Source organism: Nelumbo lutea, chromosome 5, assembly GCF_056320005.1.
Source record: "Nelumbo lutea isolate HS-2025 chromosome 5, American lotus-T2T, whole genome shotgun sequence".
Lineage (NCBI taxonomy): Eukaryota > Viridiplantae > Streptophyta > Magnoliopsida > Proteales > Nelumbonaceae > Nelumbo > Nelumbo lutea.
In genome coordinates, this window is record NC_142688.1 from 26,305,236 (window position 1) to 26,327,205 (window position 21,970).

Sequence of the window (21,970 nt, forward strand, 5' to 3'; positions counted from 1 at the left end):
GCATTTGTACACTAAACAATCAGCGTGTAACAAATGTACAGATTTTACATGGGCTGGACTAAGGAGATGCATCTCATGAACTAAAAACATTCGAACATGACACGAATTGGGATCTTCTACCAACAGAAGTGGAATCCGCCATCTATCAACTTGATCTAACACCGCACATCTCATCATGAGACTGGGACTAATCATAACAAAAGTGGAATCCGCCATGTATGAGATGTGTGCTGTGGAAACGTTTTTTGTTGAAAAACTTCCCAAGCTTGTAAAGCGGGATGACAACGACTCTAGCTGCCAGCACTCAGCAGAACCCAACTATAGCGGATTTGTTTTCCTTTTCCAACTCAACTGTTCAATCACAGACTTACTGAATCAGATCCGCTTGAATTTCTTTTCATGGCAAGGATCAGGATCCCTGCAATCAGCAGTACAAAACAAATAATCCACTGCTTGAGGAATCTAAATATTTTGGATACATATGTAAGAAAAGAGGAATCGAAATATTTTATGATTTGTTGCTTTGGTTGAGTGGAATAAAACCATTTGCACTCTTTAACTATTAGATCTGGATAGGGGTGTGGAGAAAGATCAGATAATTTCAGGATTCCTATATTAACAAGAGTTGGATACATTCAAGATACTTTACCTTGCATTGTTTTCATATAATAAATAAAAAAAATCAGAAGGAAAACAGGAAAAGATAGAATCGGGCCGAGACAGACGAATGCCCAATGGGCACCCAAAATCTACTTCCCCCTACAATACAGAATCAATTATGAAAATACAAAACACGAAACCCCATCAAGACACTTTCCCTTCACCAGATAACATTCCTTATCTTTGTTGTCAATTGGATTTTATTTGTAGCTCCTTTAGTTTTCAAAACTTCTATAGCAGTTTAGTTCCATGCCAAATCTTTCTCCATTCTTCCTTTAAATTTCAAGCTTGTATTGTGGTCCTGGATCGATAAGAGATCTCAACAGAAAATCTCTAGTCTGAGCTAGCTTTCTTTTCAATACTTGATTTGCTAAGTATGAAAACACCGAGTACAATGAAGAGTGCACCTACAAACCACTGCAAGAGGTATAAGATTACGTCAATGCAAAAGAAAATTATCAAAACATTAATAGCTAGCCTAGGAATCCTCTGAAAATAGGTCTATACTTAGTTTTCATGTCCAAGCTTGAAATTACTATAATATCACGTCAATGCAGAAGAAATTTTGCCAGACATTCGTAACTGGATATTGAATGAAAATGGGTGTTTAACTTTCATTTCCAAAAGCATTGTCATAATAGTTTGGAGAAGAAATAAAGTCAGGACAGGGGATTGGAAGAATCATGGAGAAAAACAGCCTCATTTTATGTGGGCAAGCAATTAGAAAATTCTGTATCACCAGACCATGATAAACGTAAGGCTAAAAATGTGATGCCTATAAAGATCTAATCATCTGCACAAGAGATATATAGATCCCTACGGGTATCTTGGTGATTTCTTTTTATTTGATGTTTCAGATGCACAATGACAACCACTTAATGCAACCTCCAGATCAAAACCACTCTAATCAAGGGTACTCTAATTGATAATACAAGTGTTTGAAATTCTCAGGGGAAGTTGATGTCTAGGCAACAGCTGTCTAACAATGTTTTAAAACTGAACTAGATACCCATTGCCAAAATGCTTGGTCTAGCGGTTCATGGTCTAGCAGTTTGACTGCCTATATTGAACAGTTACACACACTACAAACAAGAAGCATGCATACACATACACACTAACAAAGAACACAAAGCGGATAAAACTAGATATTCATGAGATATATATATATATATTTTTCCATCATAACTACTCGTAATGGAAAATGGGAGTCTAAACAAGGGTTTACCAAGGAAAAATTAAGGTGACCTGAACTGTTTTTGAGATTGAACGATTGCCCGAACAATTCAATCACTAGTTCTTGTTCTGTTATCAAAATGTTTTTGTATCAACCTAGCAATTGGAATTAGACTATGTTAGTTGGATAAAGAAAAATTAGATATTTGAACGACCATTTTGCTACTAGATATGTAAAGTAATGAAAGCTTTTGTTTTATAGAAACAAATGCATTTTGATTTTTTTTAAATACATTACATACATTACACACAGTAAATACATTTTGAATTTTCTTTTATCTTCTGGATGGTAAGGTGCCATATCAAATCCTTTGTCTGCAAATATGGCCAGTCAATTTGGGAAGAGAACAAATACAAATATGTAAAGTGCAAATACAAGGATTAGAAATACAAAATACAAGGTTTTGCAATGTACATATTTGCATTTGCACCCTTCCCAATTTGGAAGGAGTACAAATACAAATATGTAGAGTGCAAAGCCCTGTATTTTGTATGCATTTGTACTCTACACATTTGTGTTTGTACTCTTTCCAAATTGAGTCTTTTTATTAATAATGCAAATTTGCATACACTAATGTATGCAGTTGGTAAGTATCCTCGTTAGATGATTGTCACATAGGTTATCTTAGTCGGCAGTGCAAATTAAACTGGATGCCAAGTTTGCACCTGGTTCGGATTTGCATGCATTTTTTTTTGTAACTATTGTTTGCAGCCCTATCTGATGGGCAGTGCAAATTTTGCATCCCAAAAGCTGATACAAAATTTTTTACCACATTATTGTTGACTAAAATTTATTCCCACGTTCATGTCCAAAGTCAACAAATGGATTCATTGACTGGATGCCTCAAAACCCAAAAGACGACATTCCAGAAAATGATAAGTAATGCAGATTTACTCTTTCCCTTTTGTAGACCCCTAGATGGCATGATGCATGCCTATGAGTTAGTTTAACTGGTCATCTTCCGAGTTCTATATTAAATCAATATGTAAATTCTTTGCAATAAAAAACACTCAAAATTTGAGTACAAGCACAACTAAAATTTCTAATTCGAAATTCTTTGGTCTTGGAAGCATGATTTTTTTTTAATAAGTATCTTGGGAGCGTGACTGAATGCACATACGTTGGCATTCATTTGAAGGGCAAAATTGGTTACTGGTCAGTCTTCTGAGGTGACAGCTAAGGACTCCACTGCCAATAAAAAAATACTCCAAGGGTTTTACTTTATATGTCAATAGTTTTCTAGGTAGTCAGAACTAAGATGAAGATGAGTCACCAGGAGTACATCATTTGTATTATACCTGAGAGGATAATGCTTCTCCAAAAAGGAAGAATCCTGCTAGACCAGACGAGAGAAAATTGGTGGCGAAGTTTGTGACTGTAGCTTGAAGAGACGAGAGAGATTTCAGGCTGTTTACATAACATCCCCACATTGCCACATTGAATAGTATAACAAGGCCATATTTAATTAACTGCGAAACAGACAAAAAATTTGATGTCAAACATGTCATGTGTAAACAATAAGTCTATAGACGCTTATGCTTTACCGTGTGGTTTCAAATGTTTACACGGTATAATTAATTTTCAGGTAAAATCTCAGGGAACACATCTGAAGATTTCACAATATGCATACAAATTTCCAAAAGATAAAGATGTGAAGAAATTACAAAAATATGCAGTTGTTGATGATCTAAGGTTGCTGCATAACTCATTTGAAAGAACAAACTAGAGATTTTTAAGACTTCAATTGTTCACATGTAAACCTTTAAAAAGCTAGTAAAAGCACTTATGAAAAAAAGCTAGTAAAAGCTATGTTACATGGGAATGGCAAACATGCATCTTGGTGACATGGTTATAGAACCTAGCATACAATTTGAAGTGTTGGAAACTGGTGCGCCATAATTTTGTTCATCTTGATTCTTGAAGTGGATTGATAATATGGATCAAGTGATAACATTATTCACAAATATTTCATTGGGCCTAAAAGTTCATAACTCAGAAGCAGCAAAATCTCAGCTCAGAGCAATTTGATAAACTTATAGCATCATTTGCCAGGGTTTGATATCTCAGTCTCAGTCATAATACTCCACTTGGTTGGATCTAACACTGATATGAGCTGTTTCATTATTCATGTGAGATAAGATTTCCCCAATTCTCTTGAACTACATATACCAAAACAAGATTATAAAAGCTCAACTATATTGGTATGGAACCAAAACCCTTTCTATGGGACCTCTGTAAAGTGTAAACTAACCCTTGTAATAAGCTAGGCAATATCTGAATCGAACATCCTGTGGTGGTCCTGGTCAAACACTTCATTCAATTGTTCAATGGGTAATGCCGGTTGCATAGCTTGGATTTTAGTTATTTGTTTAGGGCAAAACATAGTCTTTTATGGTAAACCATATTCTTCACTTTGTTACAATGGGTCATTTTATCTCAATAATATACCTCTTCTGTCAAGCTTTCAACATATTACTAGATTGCTAGTCATACTATATATCCCAGGTTACTCTCGTGATACTTTGAAACACGCAATGGAAAATTTCCTTTCAGCCCAATACACCAGAATTGCTGGCTTAAATACTTGATTGCTTCTATATACTCCCCTAAATGAAAGATATAAATTCTAGAATTTCACCTTATATTTTGTAATGCTGTTGGAAAGATCAAATTATTTTTTTGTAAGAGAAAAAAACAAATAAATGGAATTTACCACAGAAATCAATTTGGCCAAGAAAAAAAGGAAAGGCCGCTGGTTGCTAAACAAGTATCGGACCTAAAGAAGAAGATCAACATACTTCTTCTTGGTAAATATAATCAACATATAGTCGTACAAGTTTGGTCCAGACCACGTGATTATACAGAAAGATAATCTAGGACCGGGAAGTGTAGAACCGCTATATACTCCCCTAAATGAAAGATATAAATTCTAGAATTTCCACTGCAAACTAAATCTGAAATTGCCAAGTAATTCAGAAGGAAAATGAGACGACAAACATAATAATCTTATATTCTTACCAAAACAGAAAATCGGTAGAGATCCGTGCATCTCAGTGGCATACAAGGGTTTTAATCAAAGAATCAGTTCAAAAGTTCAGAACATAGATACCTGAGCAGAGAAAAGCTTTGCAGCAATGGCAGCTAGAGCTGCGTTGAATCCCGCTGAAACAGCAAATGCATAACCACCGGTCTTCTTACATTCCATTTGTGCTACTCAGCCAGGGAAAGCAGTCGAAAAACGCGATTCAGAAATCAGATCCCATATGGTTAATGACAATTTAATGTTCTATCAATGCCATCACGGGTCACGAGTCACGACCCAAACGGATGCGGATGCCCTAAAATGGGTCGGGTTTGGCACAAGAGTGTGCTTAACGTGAACAGGGCTTGACCATACGGTCCATACCTGACCTGATAGGTGATAAGTGATAACCGGTAGCTACTAGGGATTCTTGGGCGGGCCTAAACCGATCCTCACCGGCTAGCCCCTAGGTAACCGGAGCATGGCTCAAGCCCAACCCGACCTTGTAGCTCAACCCAAACCCAGCACAACTGCACACATTCATAAGTATATATAATACATATATTTATGCATATACATATATACATATCCATGCATAATTATTTGCAAAATACATTAAATTACTATTTAAAGGTTTAAAATTAATGATACTAAACAGATTTATGCAATTTCTTAGCACAAAGGATTAAAGTATCGTTATTGAGTATCGTATTGAACAATTTGGATATAGATATGGATACACTTGGGAAACGCATGGATACAGACAAAAAATATGAAAACATTTGAATACAATAAGGAAATGTATACACATTTCATAAATACATTAATAATATTAAGTTTAATGTCAAAATAACTATAAATAATACATAAATACATAGAAATTGTATATTTAAATGATATATATGAAGAAGTATATTATAATTAAGATAGTGGGACACGCTGATATTATACAATTTTATTAATAATGCATCAATTAAGAGTCTAAGGCACATATTATATAGATTTTTACAAATTAATATATAAAAAAAGCCAATATTATTTTATTATATATTAAAGTACAAGGCATAAAGCATATGCGACTATTATATTTGAATTATTATATCATCTTTTATATTTTTATTTTTTAACATTAACAAAAAATTTAACTAAAAAATTAATTCTCAAATGTTAGGTAAACAATATTTTTATTTTTGTAAACAATAAACATGTTATTATAAAATGTAATTTTTTTTGGTGAAGTATTATAAAATGTAAATTAAAATATCAATTAATAATTTATAAAAATATATACTCTTAACTTAAAATATATCAAATCTATTAAAAATTTGAAGATGCATATCATATGAAAAATCATAATTTTTAATTACTAAAATAATTATTCCATTATTAATATTTTATTTTTATAAAATTTATAAATTTAAAAATTATTTTTATATAAAATGTAGATTAATGGATTTGATAGATTCAATTTATATTATATTTTTTAATATTTTAATTTTGTAAATAATAAATACATTGCTTTTTATGTAAATTAAAATAATAATTTATAATTTATAAAAAATTGAGATATATATCATGTGAAAATTTATCAATTTTAAGTATTAAAATAATTATTCTATTATTACTCTCAAAAAGTAATTATTCTATTATTAATATTTTATTTGTATAAAGTTTTGAAATAAAAATTCATTTTTTATATACATGTGGATTCTATAAATTATTTATTTTGTTGATTTATAAAATACTAATTTTGAATATTGTTCCTTTTAATTTGTAGTTAGAGTAGTTAGAAATAAATGTATGCTTTTTTTTTTGGTTTGCATGTAGCCATTAATTTTAATAAAACTTAGGCCTATTTGGTTCATAGGAATAGGGGTCTAGAATCAGAATCGGAACGGGCTATTCCGACCATTCCGATTCTAACTGTTTGGTTGGGCAGAATCGGAATCTCATTTCCATTCCTGCTAGAATGGCATTCCTCCATTTAAGGGAATGACCATTCTCTACTTCTCCCTTGGGAATGAAATCTCATTCCTGTTGATTCCAACTCCCATTCCCATTCCTATCTGAACCAAATAAACTATAGGAATAGGTGATTTCGATTCTAAAAGATTTTGATTTTGATTCGGATTGCAAACCAAATGAACCATTAATTTATTACAGTTGTTGACGTGAAGTAAGAAGTGGCTTTGTAAGGGTACTTGCGCATTGACCAATCTATGTTCAAATTATGCTATTCCTCGTTTTTATAATAAGTCGTTGAATCATTTGTTGTGAAATCAGGATTGATATACTTTTATATCAATGCATATCGGTTGATACTATATAATACGCATTGATATAATGAAATATTAGACCGATATACACAACCAACAAAATACGGTGGCATATTTTAATCCTTTCTTAACACCTAAGCCTAGCAAGCTCACTTGGGGTTAGTTCGGACTCGGGCTTCATCCAACTCGCCTGACTTTACCTTTAATACTCGTTTCAGCTTGACTTTGCCTTTCATACTCGTTTCATGAATCCCACTTTGTAAAAGCAGAGGTTGCTAGGTCAATAATGGTACGACACATCAACTTTACATTTAGCTTGGGAGTGTTGTATTCGGAGTTCACTAAGGATCAAAATATTGATAAGATAAGCTCAAAACATATGTGGTTTTATATGTAACACTAAAGATTACATATGTTCAAAAGGGTAATTTTGGTAACCTGCCATTAATTCAATTAAAAAAAAAATCATATTGTTTTTAGCTTTTCCCTCTTCCTCTAACCTTTTCGTTACTGTAATAGTAGCTATGGATGAGCATGGGCCAGTTCAGTTCGGTTTCATGATAAAACCTGGAGCCTACTCTGTATTGTAGGGGTCAGTTTCAAGTTTTTGGAACCGGAACCTACCTTGGGAAGGTTGGCTCTAGCCTTGGCAAATCTAGGATTGGTTACTTGGTCTACCTGTGGAACCTATTTATCATTTCCTTTCAAAAAAGAAGATAAAGCATATTCTTTTAAAAACTTGACTTTCAATAAATATAATATACAATTTAAAACTTATATTATATTTATTGATAAAATTGAGTAATTTAATGTGTAGATTATCATGATATATTAATGTATTGTTAAAAACATAAATATTAATGATGTAGCGCGATCCGGGCACTCCTAGCTGACGCTCACTGGCTCCTTGCTGGCAACGGACGAGACATGAGAAGAGGAAAGGAAGGATTCCTGGGGGTTTTCCCGGTGGGAATACTCCGATACTTAAGTTAGTACTGTTTAGGGGAAATGAAAGGAAAGATGAGGGCTAAGAGTGTAGGTCGCGCAATGTTCTTGTACTCAAGAGATTTTTTTAGCCTATATTGTCCAGAAGAAGTTTCTCCTCTGCCCTGAGGGCTTTTATAGGGGGGCTCCTTGGGGGATTGAGCATAACCGCCACCGGATCTCCTGCTACAGCCGTTATCTGCCAGGGCTGCGCAGGTGGCCGTTGGGGCGTACTCCTTACCTGGGCGAGTGACACATCTCCAAGGTGACAGGCACACCTCCACTTACTAAGAGACGTGGGTGCAGACTGCCGAAAGGACAGGGACTACGCCGTCGGTAGGTGATATGGCCCAGTCTGACCGGTAGGGTTTGTTAGATAGAAGCTGCCTGCGGAATGCTCGTGCGATCCATTCGTGAGCTACTTTGTAGCGAGCTAGGAATGCTTCAGGAGTGCCATTAGTAAACTATTCTTCGGGACTTCTTGTTCGCTTGGGAGTTTAGGCGAGTTGGTTTTCTCAGCTTGCGAGCTGAAGTTGCCTCAGAATATTCCTTTGGGGGTAGCTCGGGGAACCGGGAGCTCGCGCCGTGGCGAGCTACTTTTGGGGCCAGTTTACTTAGCTATACCGGACCATGATGCTAAGTTGTCGCTTACGTTGGGTCAATGTCAACGTGTCGTTGTTTCATAAATCGGGTCAAATCACCCTTCATCAATTGCCCCCCACTCCTCGGGCTAAGAGTATTGCCTTAGCGTGGGGAGTTCATGAAGCGCGATGGACTGATTTGACCAAAATTCAAACTTGATTGACTACCCCCCATTAAATGCGTTCGCGGGAATCAAAAGATCTTCTGTCTTCCCTGACTTTTCGGATTCCAAAAACGTGCTGAGGTGGCTTTTAATTCCAAATGTCGTGTGGCTGCGACTACCTCGATCGTGGAAGACGTACCGCCAATTGCCTTCGGTTTTCAGGAGGCATGTGGTCAGGAAATCTGCGGACCGTTGGATCTGCTTTGATTCGGGCCGTTAGTTTGAAAGGGCGGAGGCTATAAGTAGGGGCCCCCCTCAGGCCCTACCTTCTTCCACGCCGTCCTTTGAATTCTGAGGTCGCATACTTTCGCCTAGCTTTCTCAAGTTCTTTAGTTAGCTTCGTTCCATCTTACTCTGGTGAGTCCCAATCACCGTCAGCCATGTCCGGGTACCCAGGTCATTCTCATCGTAGGGGAGATAGCCAGGATGACGACACTCCCTCGAGCTCGGGGGGAGACTAGGAGCATGTTCTGGAGGCTCGGGAAGCCTCTGGCGATACTGCATCTACTTCCAGGGGAAGGGAGCCTGATACCTTTGGCCATTCCTTAATGATGGCGGAGAGACTCATGTCTCTGATCCGCTATTTTTCGTCTCCCTGGGGACCTGGTTTATAGCCTCCCTATCGACAACTTCCCTTGGGAGCATGGTCCCAATGACATAGTAATTTTTCAAGAACAGCTCTAGGCCGGTTTGCGTCTCTCCATGCACCCCTTGATAATGGAGGTGCTAAATCACTTTAACGTCACTATTGACCAACTTCATCCCAACGCCATTCAGAATATGGTTGGGACTATATCTTTGTGTTACGAGTACTGTCTCCCTTTAGATCTTGATATTTTTGCATCTTGTATAAAGAATGCTGCTCTTGGGGTTCCTCCGGAGAGGCGTTTTTATTACCTCTCCCCCCGTTGCGGCTATAAGCTCTTATACGAGCTGCCGAATAAGATTCCTGCCTGGAAGCGGGACTATTTTGTGGTCCGTAACCCCGAGGGGTGGCCCTTTCCTACTGCTTGGAGGGGCATTGTGCAGGACCCTGGGGCCGAGCTGGACCCTGAGACTTGGAAAACGATGCTGTCCTGGGCGTCGGTAGGCTTCCATTGCTCAGACTACTTAGCCGAGGAGAACCTAGTGTAGGCAGGCTTGAGCCCGGGTAGGTCGGTCTTTTAGGTCGCGTGGTGCCTTATGACTTGTGTACACATGCATTGTTTATTATCAGACTAATACCTTGTGGTCTTGTGGCAGCCATCATGTCTAGTGCTGATTCGCGCCGTCTTCTCTCGAGCAGCCAGAGACGCCAAGCGAAGAGGACGCGCCGTGACCGAACCCCGCCTTCGGGGAGCACTGAGTTCAGGTCCGCCGAATCGGTCCTTCCCTCTCCTTTGCCTGAGGTTCCGATGCCCCCCCCCCTGAGGGGACTAGTGGGGCTAACCCTGGGGGGAGCGAACTCCCTCAGGCGGGTGAGGCATCCGGCAATCCCCTTCAGCCCCGTCCTTACCCCCGATTCCCAGTGGGGAATTGGGAAGGGGTAAATGACTATCTGGTGGCCTGTCGGAGTAGCCCAAAAGCGGTTACCAATGAGGAAATCACTCAGTGGGGGAACATGGAGCCCGGGGATTTATCCGCGTTCGCCTTTGCTCACTGCATGGTGGTAAGTGACCTTTCTTCTTCCCTTGTTTTACCCTTTCCCGCTGTCTTCTGATCTTTCTTGCCGATAGGTGAATTCTGTCATTCATGCCATGGCTCTCCAGACGCACATCCATCGCGTCGACGCTCTCGACCAGTGTGCCACCAACTAGAGGCTCCAGGGCGAGAAGGGGAGCGAGTCTTAGGAGCTGCTCATTCATGACCAAGAAGCTCAAATCGCTCGGCTTACTGAAGAGAGCGCACGTTACATGGAGGAGTCGTCGAGGATGGCACGGGAGAGGGAGCTTGTCAGGCAACAGGTGCGGGAATTGGAGTCCACTCTTCTGAATCGGACCCGAAACTTCGATCAAATGGTGGAGGCTGAGCAAGAGAGAGCGGTTTGGGATTTTAAAGACTCCCAGGAATTTCACGACCTCTAGGCGAAGTACGGTTCGGGTTCATACCGCTCGGGGTTTAAGCTCTGCCTGTGACTGGTTCAGAAGAAGTTTTCCGGGCTCAACCTTGATGACATTACTATGAAGGGTCTGTCTCCTGAGACAGCGGACCGGGCAGATGAAGAGGAGCCCGATTCTCTAGAGGAAGAGGAGGCATATTCTTGAGGTGGTGTTTCTCTGGGCTTCCGTGGCTTCCGGGTGCCATAAACCCGATCTTTCACAAGTTTTTCAGTTGGGTGGTTGTGCCCTATGGCGATGGAACCTTGCCCGAGCTCGTTTAGCTCGGTTATTGCACTTGTCATTCATTTTTCATCATCATTTTTTTTGAATGAATGAATGAATTCTTCCTTCTGAGTATGATGGACTTTACTTATTACTAAAGCAATCTCATCACTTGAACTGTTGAAGTTACATACCTGAAGTAGGGCTCTTTGGTAGGTGTTATCCCGATTTGTCACGTTTAAGGCCCGCGTGCTATATCACGGAGTGATTGCAACGTATGCCCGAACTAAGCATCGGTTGGATTTTTCTCAGGTCGACCAACGTATCAGGACGAACTGTGTTTCGTTGGGGTTTATACTCGAACTACTTACGCTTTTAATGTTTTCATGCCTTTGCCATTGTCGTTTCATGCCGAGGTCTTTGTCAGCTCGGTGTTCTGGCCCTTAGGCTTTGGGAGGGACTGTGGTCCGCTCCTGAATTTCTCCCAGGCCAAAGTGGCAACTGGGGTCTTCTTGTGCCGAGGTCATGTTAGCTCGGTATTCTGGCCCTTAGGCTTTGGGAGGGACTCATGGTTCGCTCCTGGATTTCTCCCAAGCCGAAGTGGCAACTGGGGTCTTCTTGTGTCGAGGTCATGTTAGCTCGGTATTTTGGCCCTTAGGCTTTGGGAGGGACTCATGGTCCGCTCCTGGATTTTTACGGGTAAAATTGCCTCAGGTTGACAATATTCCATGCCCGAGGTACTTGTTTCCCTTCGAGGGTCTCAAGTTCATATGTTCCTTCTCTGAGCACTCGTTTCACTCGGTAAGGACCTTCCCAGTTGGACCCAAGCTTGCCAACATCGGGCTCAGGCACCATAACTTTTCGAAGGGCCAAGTCGCCAACACGGAGGTTTCGCCTCTTGACCCTGGCGTTATAGTACCGAGCTACTCTCTGTTGGTAGGTTGCGGTCCTAATGTACGCGAGGTCCCTCACTTCATCGAGTAGGTCGAGGTTGGTGCGTAGCTCATCTTCGTTTGTTTGATCGTTGTACGCTTCCAGGTGCAACGTAGGTACTTCAATCTATGCAGGAATCACTGCTTTAGTGCCACAGGTGAGGTTGAAGGGTGTTTCTCCCGTGGCGGTCTTTTTCGTGGTTCGGTAGGTCCATAAGACACTCGGTAGTTCGTCTGCCCACAATCCTTTAGCTCGGTCCAGCTGTGCTTTTAGTCTTGGGTCCACTCGAACCCTTTGCTCTTGATTGCCTTGAAGAACGACAGACAGCGGTCCGCCGATTTGGACATGAAGCGGCTCAGGGCGGCTATGCAGCCATTCAGCCTCTGAACCCCCTTCAACTTACGGGGTGGTTTCATGTCTAAGATGGCTTAATCTTATCCGGGTTGGCTTCAATGCCATGCCGGTTAACGATATATCCCAGGAATTTACCTGAGGTCACGCCGAACACACACTTGTTCGGATTTAATCTCATGTTAAACTTACGCAAAATTTCAAAAACAGAATGCAAGTCTTGTATTAATTCATATGAGAATTGGGTTTTGACGACCATGTCGTCTACATAGCATTCTACTTTTTTGCCGATTAACGGTGCAAACAATTTATTTACAAGTCTCTGAAAGGTTGCCCCTGCGTTTTTCAACCCGAAGGGCATAACCTTGTAATAGTAGAGGCCGAACTCTGTGATGAAGGCAATTTTTTCTTCGTCTGCCGGGTCCATCTTGATCTGGTTATTGCCCGAATAGGCATCCAAGAAACTGAGCAACTCATGCCCTGAGGTCGCGTCCACCAGACGGTCGATTCGGGGTAGTGGGAAGTAGTCTTTTGGGCAAACCTAGTTCAGGTCGGTGTAGTCGACGCACATGCGCCACTTGCCGTTGGCCTTCTTTACCAGGACGGGGTTGGCTACCCAGCTCGGGTATTGGACTTCTCTTATGAAGTCCGTTGCGAGGAGCTTCTCGACTTCCTCGTCGACCGCTTTCCACCATTCCGGGGCTAAGTTGCATTTCTTTTGTCTAACGGGCCTAACTACAGGATCAATGTTCAGCTTGTGAGTTATGAGTTTGGGGTCTATACCGGACATTTCTGGCGCGAACCATGCAAAAATATCTAAATTTCAAAGTAAAAAACTTACCAGTTCGGATCGTAGGGGCTCTTGGACGAAAGCGCCGATCTGAAGCGTCTGAGCTGGGTCTGCTGTTGAGGTCGGGATCGTGACTGTTTCTTCCGTGGGCGCGGCTCGCTCTTCGCCTTGCTCTGTGGGTCGTTCCAGTTCGAGGCCGTCGGCCACCTTGGTTTTTCCCTTTAGGGCGGCAAAGTAGCACTTGCGGGACTCGAGCTGGTCGCCCCACGCCACTCCTACACTGAAATCTGTTGGGAATTTCATAGCCAAGTGGTAAGTAGAGACCACCGCCCGTAGGACATGGGTGATCGGTCGACCTATTATGGCATTGTAGGAAGAGGGGGTCGCTACCACCAGGAAGTTATGTTCGAATCTGACCACGCAAGGCCACGTGCCGATCTCTACAGGTACTGTTATCTTCCCAAGGGGGCGGACTTCCTCTCCGTTGAAGCCCACTAAGGGGGTGTCCATATGCCTCAGATTACTTCTTTGCAACTGAAGCTGGTCGAACGCGGCTTTAAAGAGGATGTCGGCCGAGCTACCTAAGTCCACGAGTACACGCCCGACCTCGAAGTCGTTGATCCTTAGCTTTATCATGAGTGCGTCATCATAGGGGTAGTGGACCCCTCGCGCGTCATCTTCCGTGAAGAAAATGGGGTCTCCCGTCTTCAGCTACTGAGGTGCAACCCGCAACGATCGGACCTCCCACTATCATGTGGATGGTTCCCTTGAACTGGCCTCTCCTCCGGAGGCTGCCATTGCGGTTGTTCGACTAGCCTGCTGCTGGATTCCGGAGCGTCTCTACCGTGCTCCGCTTGCCGACCTGCTCTACTATTATTATTATTATTATTATTATTATTATTATTATTATTATTATTATTATTATTATTTTGTACAAAGTTTCTCAAATATCTGCGACGGATGAGCTCCTCTATCTCATCGCGAAGGTTTTTACAGCTTTCGGTGCTGTGACCGTGGTCTTTGTGAAAACTACAATACAAACTCTTATTTTTTTCATTGGGGTTCCCCTTCAGACGGGGTGGCCACTTCACGTATGGGGCATCCTTGATTGCCATCAGGATTTCGGCCTGCTTCGCGTTCAGTGGGGTGTAATCAGCTCGGTTTGGTGTCGGAGCTCGGAACAATTGACCCGGCTTCGCACTTCGAGCTGTTTCCTTCTTTCTTCGGGTGTCTGCTTGAATGGGTGGCTCTTCTCTTTTCCTTTTTTCTGATGCGCCCTCTCCCTTCTGGTTGATCTCTTCTTCAGTGGCTATGAATTTATCAGCAAGTTTTAGAAACTCGGTTATGGTCGCGGGTTGGTTGACGACCATGTACCACTTGAACTCCTTATGCTTCATGCCTTTCTTGGCCGCTACCAGGCGTACAGCAGGGTCCAGGCGCGGTATCTGCATACAAGCATCGTTAAACCGCTTGATATAACTCCTGATGGACTCTCCCTCCCTTTGTGCTATATTAAAGATGCTTTCTTCAGTTCACGGGCACCGCTTGCTGGTGATGAAGTGCGACGTGAAGGCTTGTGCGAACTGCGCCCAACTTCTGATTGACCCGGGCGCCAAGTTTCGGTACCATGTGCGGGCTGCTCCCCTAAAAGTAGTGGAGAAGGCCATGCACATGCATGACTCGTTGGCTCGCGCTAGGTGTATCTGTGACTGAAAGGCGTCTACGTGATCATTTGGGTCGAACGACCCATCATACTTATCAAGAGGAGGGAGTTTGAAGTCTTTGGGCATCGAGGCTGCCAAAAGTTTGGAGGACAGGGGGGACGGGACTGAGAGAAGGGGAGCTTTGGCTTCGGCTGAACGTACCTCTTCTTTGCCCATGAGCTCGGGCAAGTCGCGGGTGATAGACCAACGAGCTCGGCGTCGGCGCTTCTGCTTCCTGACGGGCTCGACATTTGTGCTGCTCACTTCCGTGTTATCTAGGACTGTTTGCGCCGGGGGTAGCTTGGTCCGCTGAAGATGGCTGCGGACAAAAGGAGCTTGCATGGAGTCTGCTGCTAGGATTTCGAACGGTTCTCCAGGATTGGGGTTCCAAACTTCGATTGCCGGGGCGACGTAGACTTGCCTGACCAGGGTCCTCCCAACCTGTCCGCCTACGGCGAGATCGGGGTGGCTGGTCTCTCCCGTCTGCCATGTGAGGAGGCCTGGTTTTTTGGGAGGTTTTGGGGGGCCTCTCCTCGGCCAGAGTGCTCGTTCTGGTGGCGAGATCTGGCTTGCTGTGAAGCCAGGCGCTGAGGCGAGAGCCGAGGCTGCTGAAGCTGAGGCAGGGGCAGCTGGGGGAACTGCTGCTGGTACTCGTACTGGGAGACCTGATGCAGTACGTGTTGTTGGTAGAGTTGAAGTTGTTGAAACTGTTGCATTTGAGCCTGCATGGCCCTCATGCACTGCACCAGGTCCTCCAGCTGGTTCGGGCTGGCCATTGGGGGCACGACCGAAGGTTCAGTGAAGGTTGTCCCGACTGTAGCAGGAAGTGGGGCGATGATAGGTGCCATTGTGAGAGGCACACTTAATGATGTAGCATGATCCTGGCACTCATAGCTGATGCTGACTGGCTCCTTGCTGGCAACGGGCGAGACCTGAGAAGAGGAAAGGAAGGATTCCCGGAGGTTTTCTTGGTGGGAATACTCCGATGCTTAAGCTAATACTGTGTAGGGGAAATGAAAGGAAAGACGAGGGCTAAGAGTGTAGGTTGTGCAGTGTTCTTGTACTCAAGAGATTTTCTAGTCTATATTCTGTAGAAGAAGTTTCTCCTCTGCCCTGAGGGCTTTTATAGGGGCGCTCCTTAGGGGATTGGGCGTAACCGCCACCAGATCTCCTATTGCAACCGTTATCTGCCAGGGCTGCGCAGGTGGCCGTTGGGGCGTACTCCTTACCTGGGCGAGTGACTCGTCTCCAAGGTGACAAGCACGCCTCCACTTACTAAGAGACGTGGGTGCAGACTGCCAAAAGGACAGGGACTACGCCGTCAGTAGGTGATATGGCGCAGTCTGACCGGTACGGCCTGTCAGATAGAAGCTGCCTGCGGAATGCTCGTGCGATCCATTCGCGAGCTACTTTGTAACGAGCTAGGAATGCTTCAGGAGTGCCATTAGTAAACTATTCTTCGGGACTTCTTGTCCGCTTGGGAGTTCGGGCAAGTTGGTTTTCTTAGCTTGCGAGCTGAAGTTGCCTCGGAATATTCCTTTGGGGTTAGCTCAGGGAACCGGGAGCTCGCGTCGTGGCGAGCTGCTTTTAGGGCCGGTTTACTTAGCTATACCGGACGACGATGCTGATCTGTCACTTACGTTGGGTCAGTGTCCATGTGTCGCTGTTTCATAGATCGGGTCAAATCACCCTTCATCAATTAACTTTTACATTACTTTTTTTATACACATTCAAATATTAAAATGGAAACAAATGATCAAATCACTTAACTCAATGGTAAAGTGAGATCATGGCCTTTGTAACCATGAGTGCTTAGGTTTAAATCTTTATATCCTCAAAAGTTTTTTTGGCTGAATTTGGAAGGAGTACAAATTCAAATATGTAGAGTACAAAACCTTATATTTTGTATGTATTCACGCTGTATATATTTGCATTTTTACTGCTTCCAAACTGAGCCTGGGGGTTTATTTCAAGACAAATTTGATTCCAAGGCCGGTTCCACCAAGGCAGATTCATTGGCTCAGTTTGGATAGGATAAACTCTTAGACCCTGGAATCGGCCTGAGTGGGGGTCAATTCCAAGAATTTAGAACCAGACCCTACCCTGTAACAAATTGGGTAGGAACGGTTTAAGATAAATTCCATTCTATTCCAGGTAGAACCTATCCATTTGCTCACCCCTAATAGTAGCTAGGCCTAACTCTTGTGTCTTCTCTTTTGCTTTTCTAAGTGAATTTTACGTTTCTTTGATCTTCACCCAAGTCGTAAAATCTATGCCATGTAATGGCAGTGGCATCAGTAGCAGTGCCGACAACGACGATTTTGAGTCTCTTAGACTGAACCATTTAAGAAAGGCATTGGCACTATGGCAATGGTGAGTATGTAGGCTTTGTAGAATCCTCTATATTCTTTTTCTTTCTTTTTTTTTTTTTTTTAATTTACGAAATCATGAAGATACTTAAGTTTTAGTTTTCCATACGCTTCATTTCATAGGATTTGTATATTTGATATTTCAAGCTCATTCCCAGGCTCACAGTTTGGAAATAGTACAAATGCCAATATGTAGAGTGTAAAATTTTATAATTTATATTATTTTACAAATATGTATAGCATAAATACATACAAAATAATATAAATAATAAAAATTTGCACTCTACATATTTGCGTTTGTACTCCTTCCAAACTCAGCCAAATGAAGTTGCTCTTGTCGGGTCTGCAATTGCTTCAATCTGCAACCACTTTGTCTCCCTTCTCAATCACAGATTGAAACTCAAGGTATAATGAACAGTTGAAGGTATATCTTTTCAATATTTGTCTCCCTTCAATTTGCAATTGCTTCAAAACCACCGGCCCTCTATGTTTCGGTGCGTCAATGTGTCTTCATATCTTTTTCCTTGGATCTGACATTCTGGTATTAATATGAATAGAACTGTAGACAACTTTTAATTCCTTTGAGTCTACCTTTGGGGCTGGGGCAGTATCGAACCCCGATTTCCTATGGTGAATTGCAACCACACATCTCTCAATTCATAATAGAGATGTATGGCTGCAATTCACGACGAGTAGAGAGTGGATAGGAAATGTGGGTAGGAAATCCCGTTTGTGCAGTATTGGGCTCGGGACATGAAATCAGGCCAGGTGGAGTGAGAATGTGAGATGTAACAAGATCAAATGTATTAATAAAAGTACTATAGATTAGAATAATAGAATCCAAAAAAATAAAAAATATCATATGTTTATATAAATACCTAATAATTGTAAGATATAAAAATAATATACACTAGAATGTAGAACCTAAACTTAACTTGAAAACGAGATGGGTTGATAATTTATAAACGGAACTGATGAGGGGTAATTTGGTCCTCCGAATAACATCACGATACATGGCATCAAAGTGACACTTCGGCACTGAGTAATCATATCACCCTGACCTGGCCGGCCAACCGAGCTAAGTAGGGTATAAGTGGTGACCTACAAGGTGTGTTCGCCGACTTATTACATAGATCTGTTACCAAGACTGAGATCTTTGAAATGATAACACTCGACCATTAAACCGGCCAACTTGCATCATCTGCATCAACATCAATGGGACGAACCTTAGCTCTCTGTGTAGATTACGTAATTGATGGAGATATTCTCTCCCAACCTAGCGGAAATGGCCCTTTGGGAATCTTGAACCTGTTATAGAGGGTCTCTAATCCCTCACACCTATATAAAGGTCTCATTTCCACTTCAAGAGGTACGCACGATTCGGCTCTCGCACTATTTAAGCTTCCAAGCACTCTAATACTCTCTAATTTCCCAAGAAACTATTTGTTGACTTAAGCACCAGGGTGCCCTCCCTAGGTAAAACAGCCTGAACACTCTAATATTGCTCCTTTGTAGAACTACTCAGCTCAACCAAACTTAGCTTGGCCAAGCTTAGCTCGGCCTCTGCCAAGGGAAACCTCCAATTCGACGTCCGAGTCACCTGCCAAGTGAGAGCCATCAGATTGCGGACCATCAGGAACCATACAAAAACCTGATCTAATATGGGTCAAGGAATGGGGAGTAGGACATTGACACCAGACCTGATCATGGGCCAACCCATGCTCGGCCTGATCTAAGTCGGGCTTGGACAAGATTTCAGGCCCGTGGGATCGGGCTTGGACCTAAAACCTCGGACCCGAGCCTGACTTGATAATGTATTATATAATAAAGATATATTTTATATAATAAAAATAATACACACACACACACACACACACACATATATATATATATATATATATATATATATATATATATATATAATATTTTTTCTTTATTATTTTTTTTTTCAAGTAATAGTGAGATCTTTCATTATTTTTTAGGTTTTGAAGTATTTTAATATAATTAAAATAGTTTTTATTGAATAAAAAAAGAGAAATATTTTTCCAATTTTCTAGCTAGGCTCTTCAAGACCTAGGCCTGATGGTCGAGCCGGGCTAGGCTTGGGCTTGAGTTCTGTTAATACAGAGATAAAGCCCGACCCGACCCATGAACAGGTCTAGTTAACATTAACATTTTACATAGGACTACTAATGGACTCCGAGAGCATGATAGATGAATCAACATCGAAGTATGATATATGAACAGGTCTAGTTGACATTAACATTTGGATGTTACTTGTATTTGATTAATAATTAGATTAATGCGGATTTAACCCCATGTGATTAATTAAAATCAAAGTACGACTAAAAAAATAGTTTATATATATGTAATATAATTTTGTTTATGTAAATATAATAAATGATTATATAAAGTTTATAATTAATAAATTTAACATCTTATATTATATATATATATATATATATATATATATATATATATATATATATATATATATTTGTTATATATGCATAAGTTAAAAGTAATTACTTTTTTCTAGAACTCTTTTGTTTTAATTTTTGCCATTTTAAGTACAATTAGATGAACCCATATACCCTCCCCACAAAAATCTACATGCACCTTAAAAGCAATGGCATTCACCCGCATAGTGAGAATATCTTCTCATGAATTTAACACACATGTACGAGAAATATTCCTAATATGCGGGGAATTGGATTCGGATCAACTTAGATTCAGAATATGTAGCGTGGAGCTGCACCATGAAGGGAAAAAGGTGAACTTGTGATAGATTATAGGTAACATTTTCATTGTTGCCAAAGTCTTTAACATGATTAATAAATGATTAATAAGTACACCTTGTGAAACTTGAATCAATGAATTGGACTTATAGTTCTATTAATGAGTTATTTACAATTTATTCATGGATTGAATTATTGAATGAAATTTTTGACATGCAACTTTTACATATGAAGAGTATTGATATTTTGAGTTGAGCAAGGTTTTTCAAGGGAAGTCAATAGTAGGAATTGCAAATTTTCCCATTAAACCTGGGCCTCAGTTTGCCCCACCTTGAATGGGGTGAGTTTTCCTTAATCTTAAATAGGGATGAGGCAGGGGTGGGGAAACATTTTTGTCCCGAAATGAGGACAGGGCAGGGATAGGGTTCACATATAATATCTTGATCCTACCCCGAACCTAGTGGTAAATTATTAAAATACCTTTATGTTTATTATTAACTTCTAAAATGTTATTAGATTTTCCTTAAATTCCTAAAATCCTAGGATTCTATAATCTTGTTTCTATAATACCCCAAATTCTCATGATCCTATTAAAAAATATCTCTAGTTTTGATTTGTTTTTATGTAGTTTCCACGAGGTAGGGAAAATTTGATGATTTCTTGGCCCTGATTGTGAGTGGGTGCCCTGCCCTACCATTGGGGATGGGATGGGGATTTTGTCTATGAGGCAAGGGCGAGGAGGGGCTTCCCCACTCTGAATCCGTCTTGTTGCCATTTCTAGTCTAAACAACGTGGGCGAGGAGGGGCTGAAGTACAACTTTACTTTTTGAGGTGGGCTCTACATAGACAACCAATAAGCTCCCATTTAGGCTTCAACTAGAGTGCTATGAAGGGGATTTCTGTTTTGTTTAGATTTCATTAAAATCTATCTAGTAGATTTATTCTTGAGCAATGATTAAAGTATTGGTATCGGGTATCGTACTGGTCAATTTGGATACGGATACGGATATGGATACGCTTTGGAAACACATGGATAATGACGAAAAAGATGAAAACACATGGATACGCTAGGGAAATTTATACAAATTTCATAAATATATTAATAACACTAAATTTAAGATCAAAATGATCACAAAATAATATATAAATACATAAAAATGAAAAGATTAAGGATATATATGAAGAAATATATTATGATTAATGAACCATGGTGCATAATTTTATTTATAATGCATCGATCAAGAGTCCAAGACACTAAACATATGCACCTATTATATTTTAATTATCATATCGATTATTTTTTTATTTTACTATTTTAATTTTTAACATTAAGAAAAAGTCAAGTAAATATTAAATTTTCAAGTGCAAATCAAAATATCAATTAATAATTTATAAAAATATAATCTTAACTTACAGTATATCAAATTTGTTAAAATTTCTAAGATGCATATCATATACAAATTCATAGTTTTTAATTACTAAAATAATTATTCCATCATTAGTATTTTTATTTATATAAAATTAATGAAATAAAAAAATTAATTTTTGAAATAAATATAGATTAGTGGATTTGAAAGATTCAATTTAATATTATATTCTTCAATATTTTGTATATAATATTTTTATTTTATTTGTAAATAATAAGTATGTTATTATTACTTATTAATATAAATTAAAATATTAGTTAATAACTAATAAAAGTATATAAAAATTTTAAAATTTATATCATGTTCAAATTTATAAAATTTAAGTATTAAAATAATTATTATATTATCAATATTCTATTTATATAAATTTCTTGATAT

The 21,970-nt window shown here is 40.3% G+C and overlaps 1 protein-coding gene across 2 annotated transcripts; it reads right to left on the minus strand.

Moving 5' to 3' along the window:
- Positions 1-581: 581 nt before the first annotated feature.
- On the minus strand, positions 582-5,157 carry LOC148851184 (cell growth defect protein). Of its 2 annotated transcripts, XR_016099565.1 has the most exons (4): positions 5,004-5,157; positions 3,193-3,363; positions 1,886-1,989; positions 582-1,077 (listed from the first exon to the last, which is right to left on the minus strand). XR_016099565.1 is itself a non-coding variant. In XM_088946434.1 (3 exons), the coding sequence occupies exons 1-3, from the start codon at positions 5,097-5,099 to the stop codon at positions 994-996; spliced, it is 351 nt and encodes a 116-aa protein (XP_088802560.1). In that variant the 5' UTR covers positions 5,100-5,157; the 3' UTR covers positions 582-993. The 2 variants fall into 2 exon arrangements, 1 of the variants encoding a protein (XP_088802560.1); XM_088946434.1 differs by lacking the exon at positions 1,886-1,989.
- Positions 5,158-21,970: the final 16,813 nt, after the last annotated feature.

Excerpts from the sequence above, each read along its gene's own strand:
- LOC148851184 (XM_088946434.1), bottom strand. The coding sequence starts at position 5,099 with ATGGAATGTAAGAAGACCGGTGGTTATGCATTTGCTGTTTCAGCGGGA. Across the intron at positions 3,364-5,003 it reads CAAAGCTTTTCTCTGCTCAG|TTAATTAAATATGGCCTTGT; the intron begins GTATCTATGTTC and ends TCTGTTTCGCAG. Across the intron at positions 1,078-3,192 it reads GAGAAGCATTATCCTCTCAG|TGGTTTGTAGGTGCACTCTT; the intron begins GTATAATACAAA and ends TACCTCTTGCAG.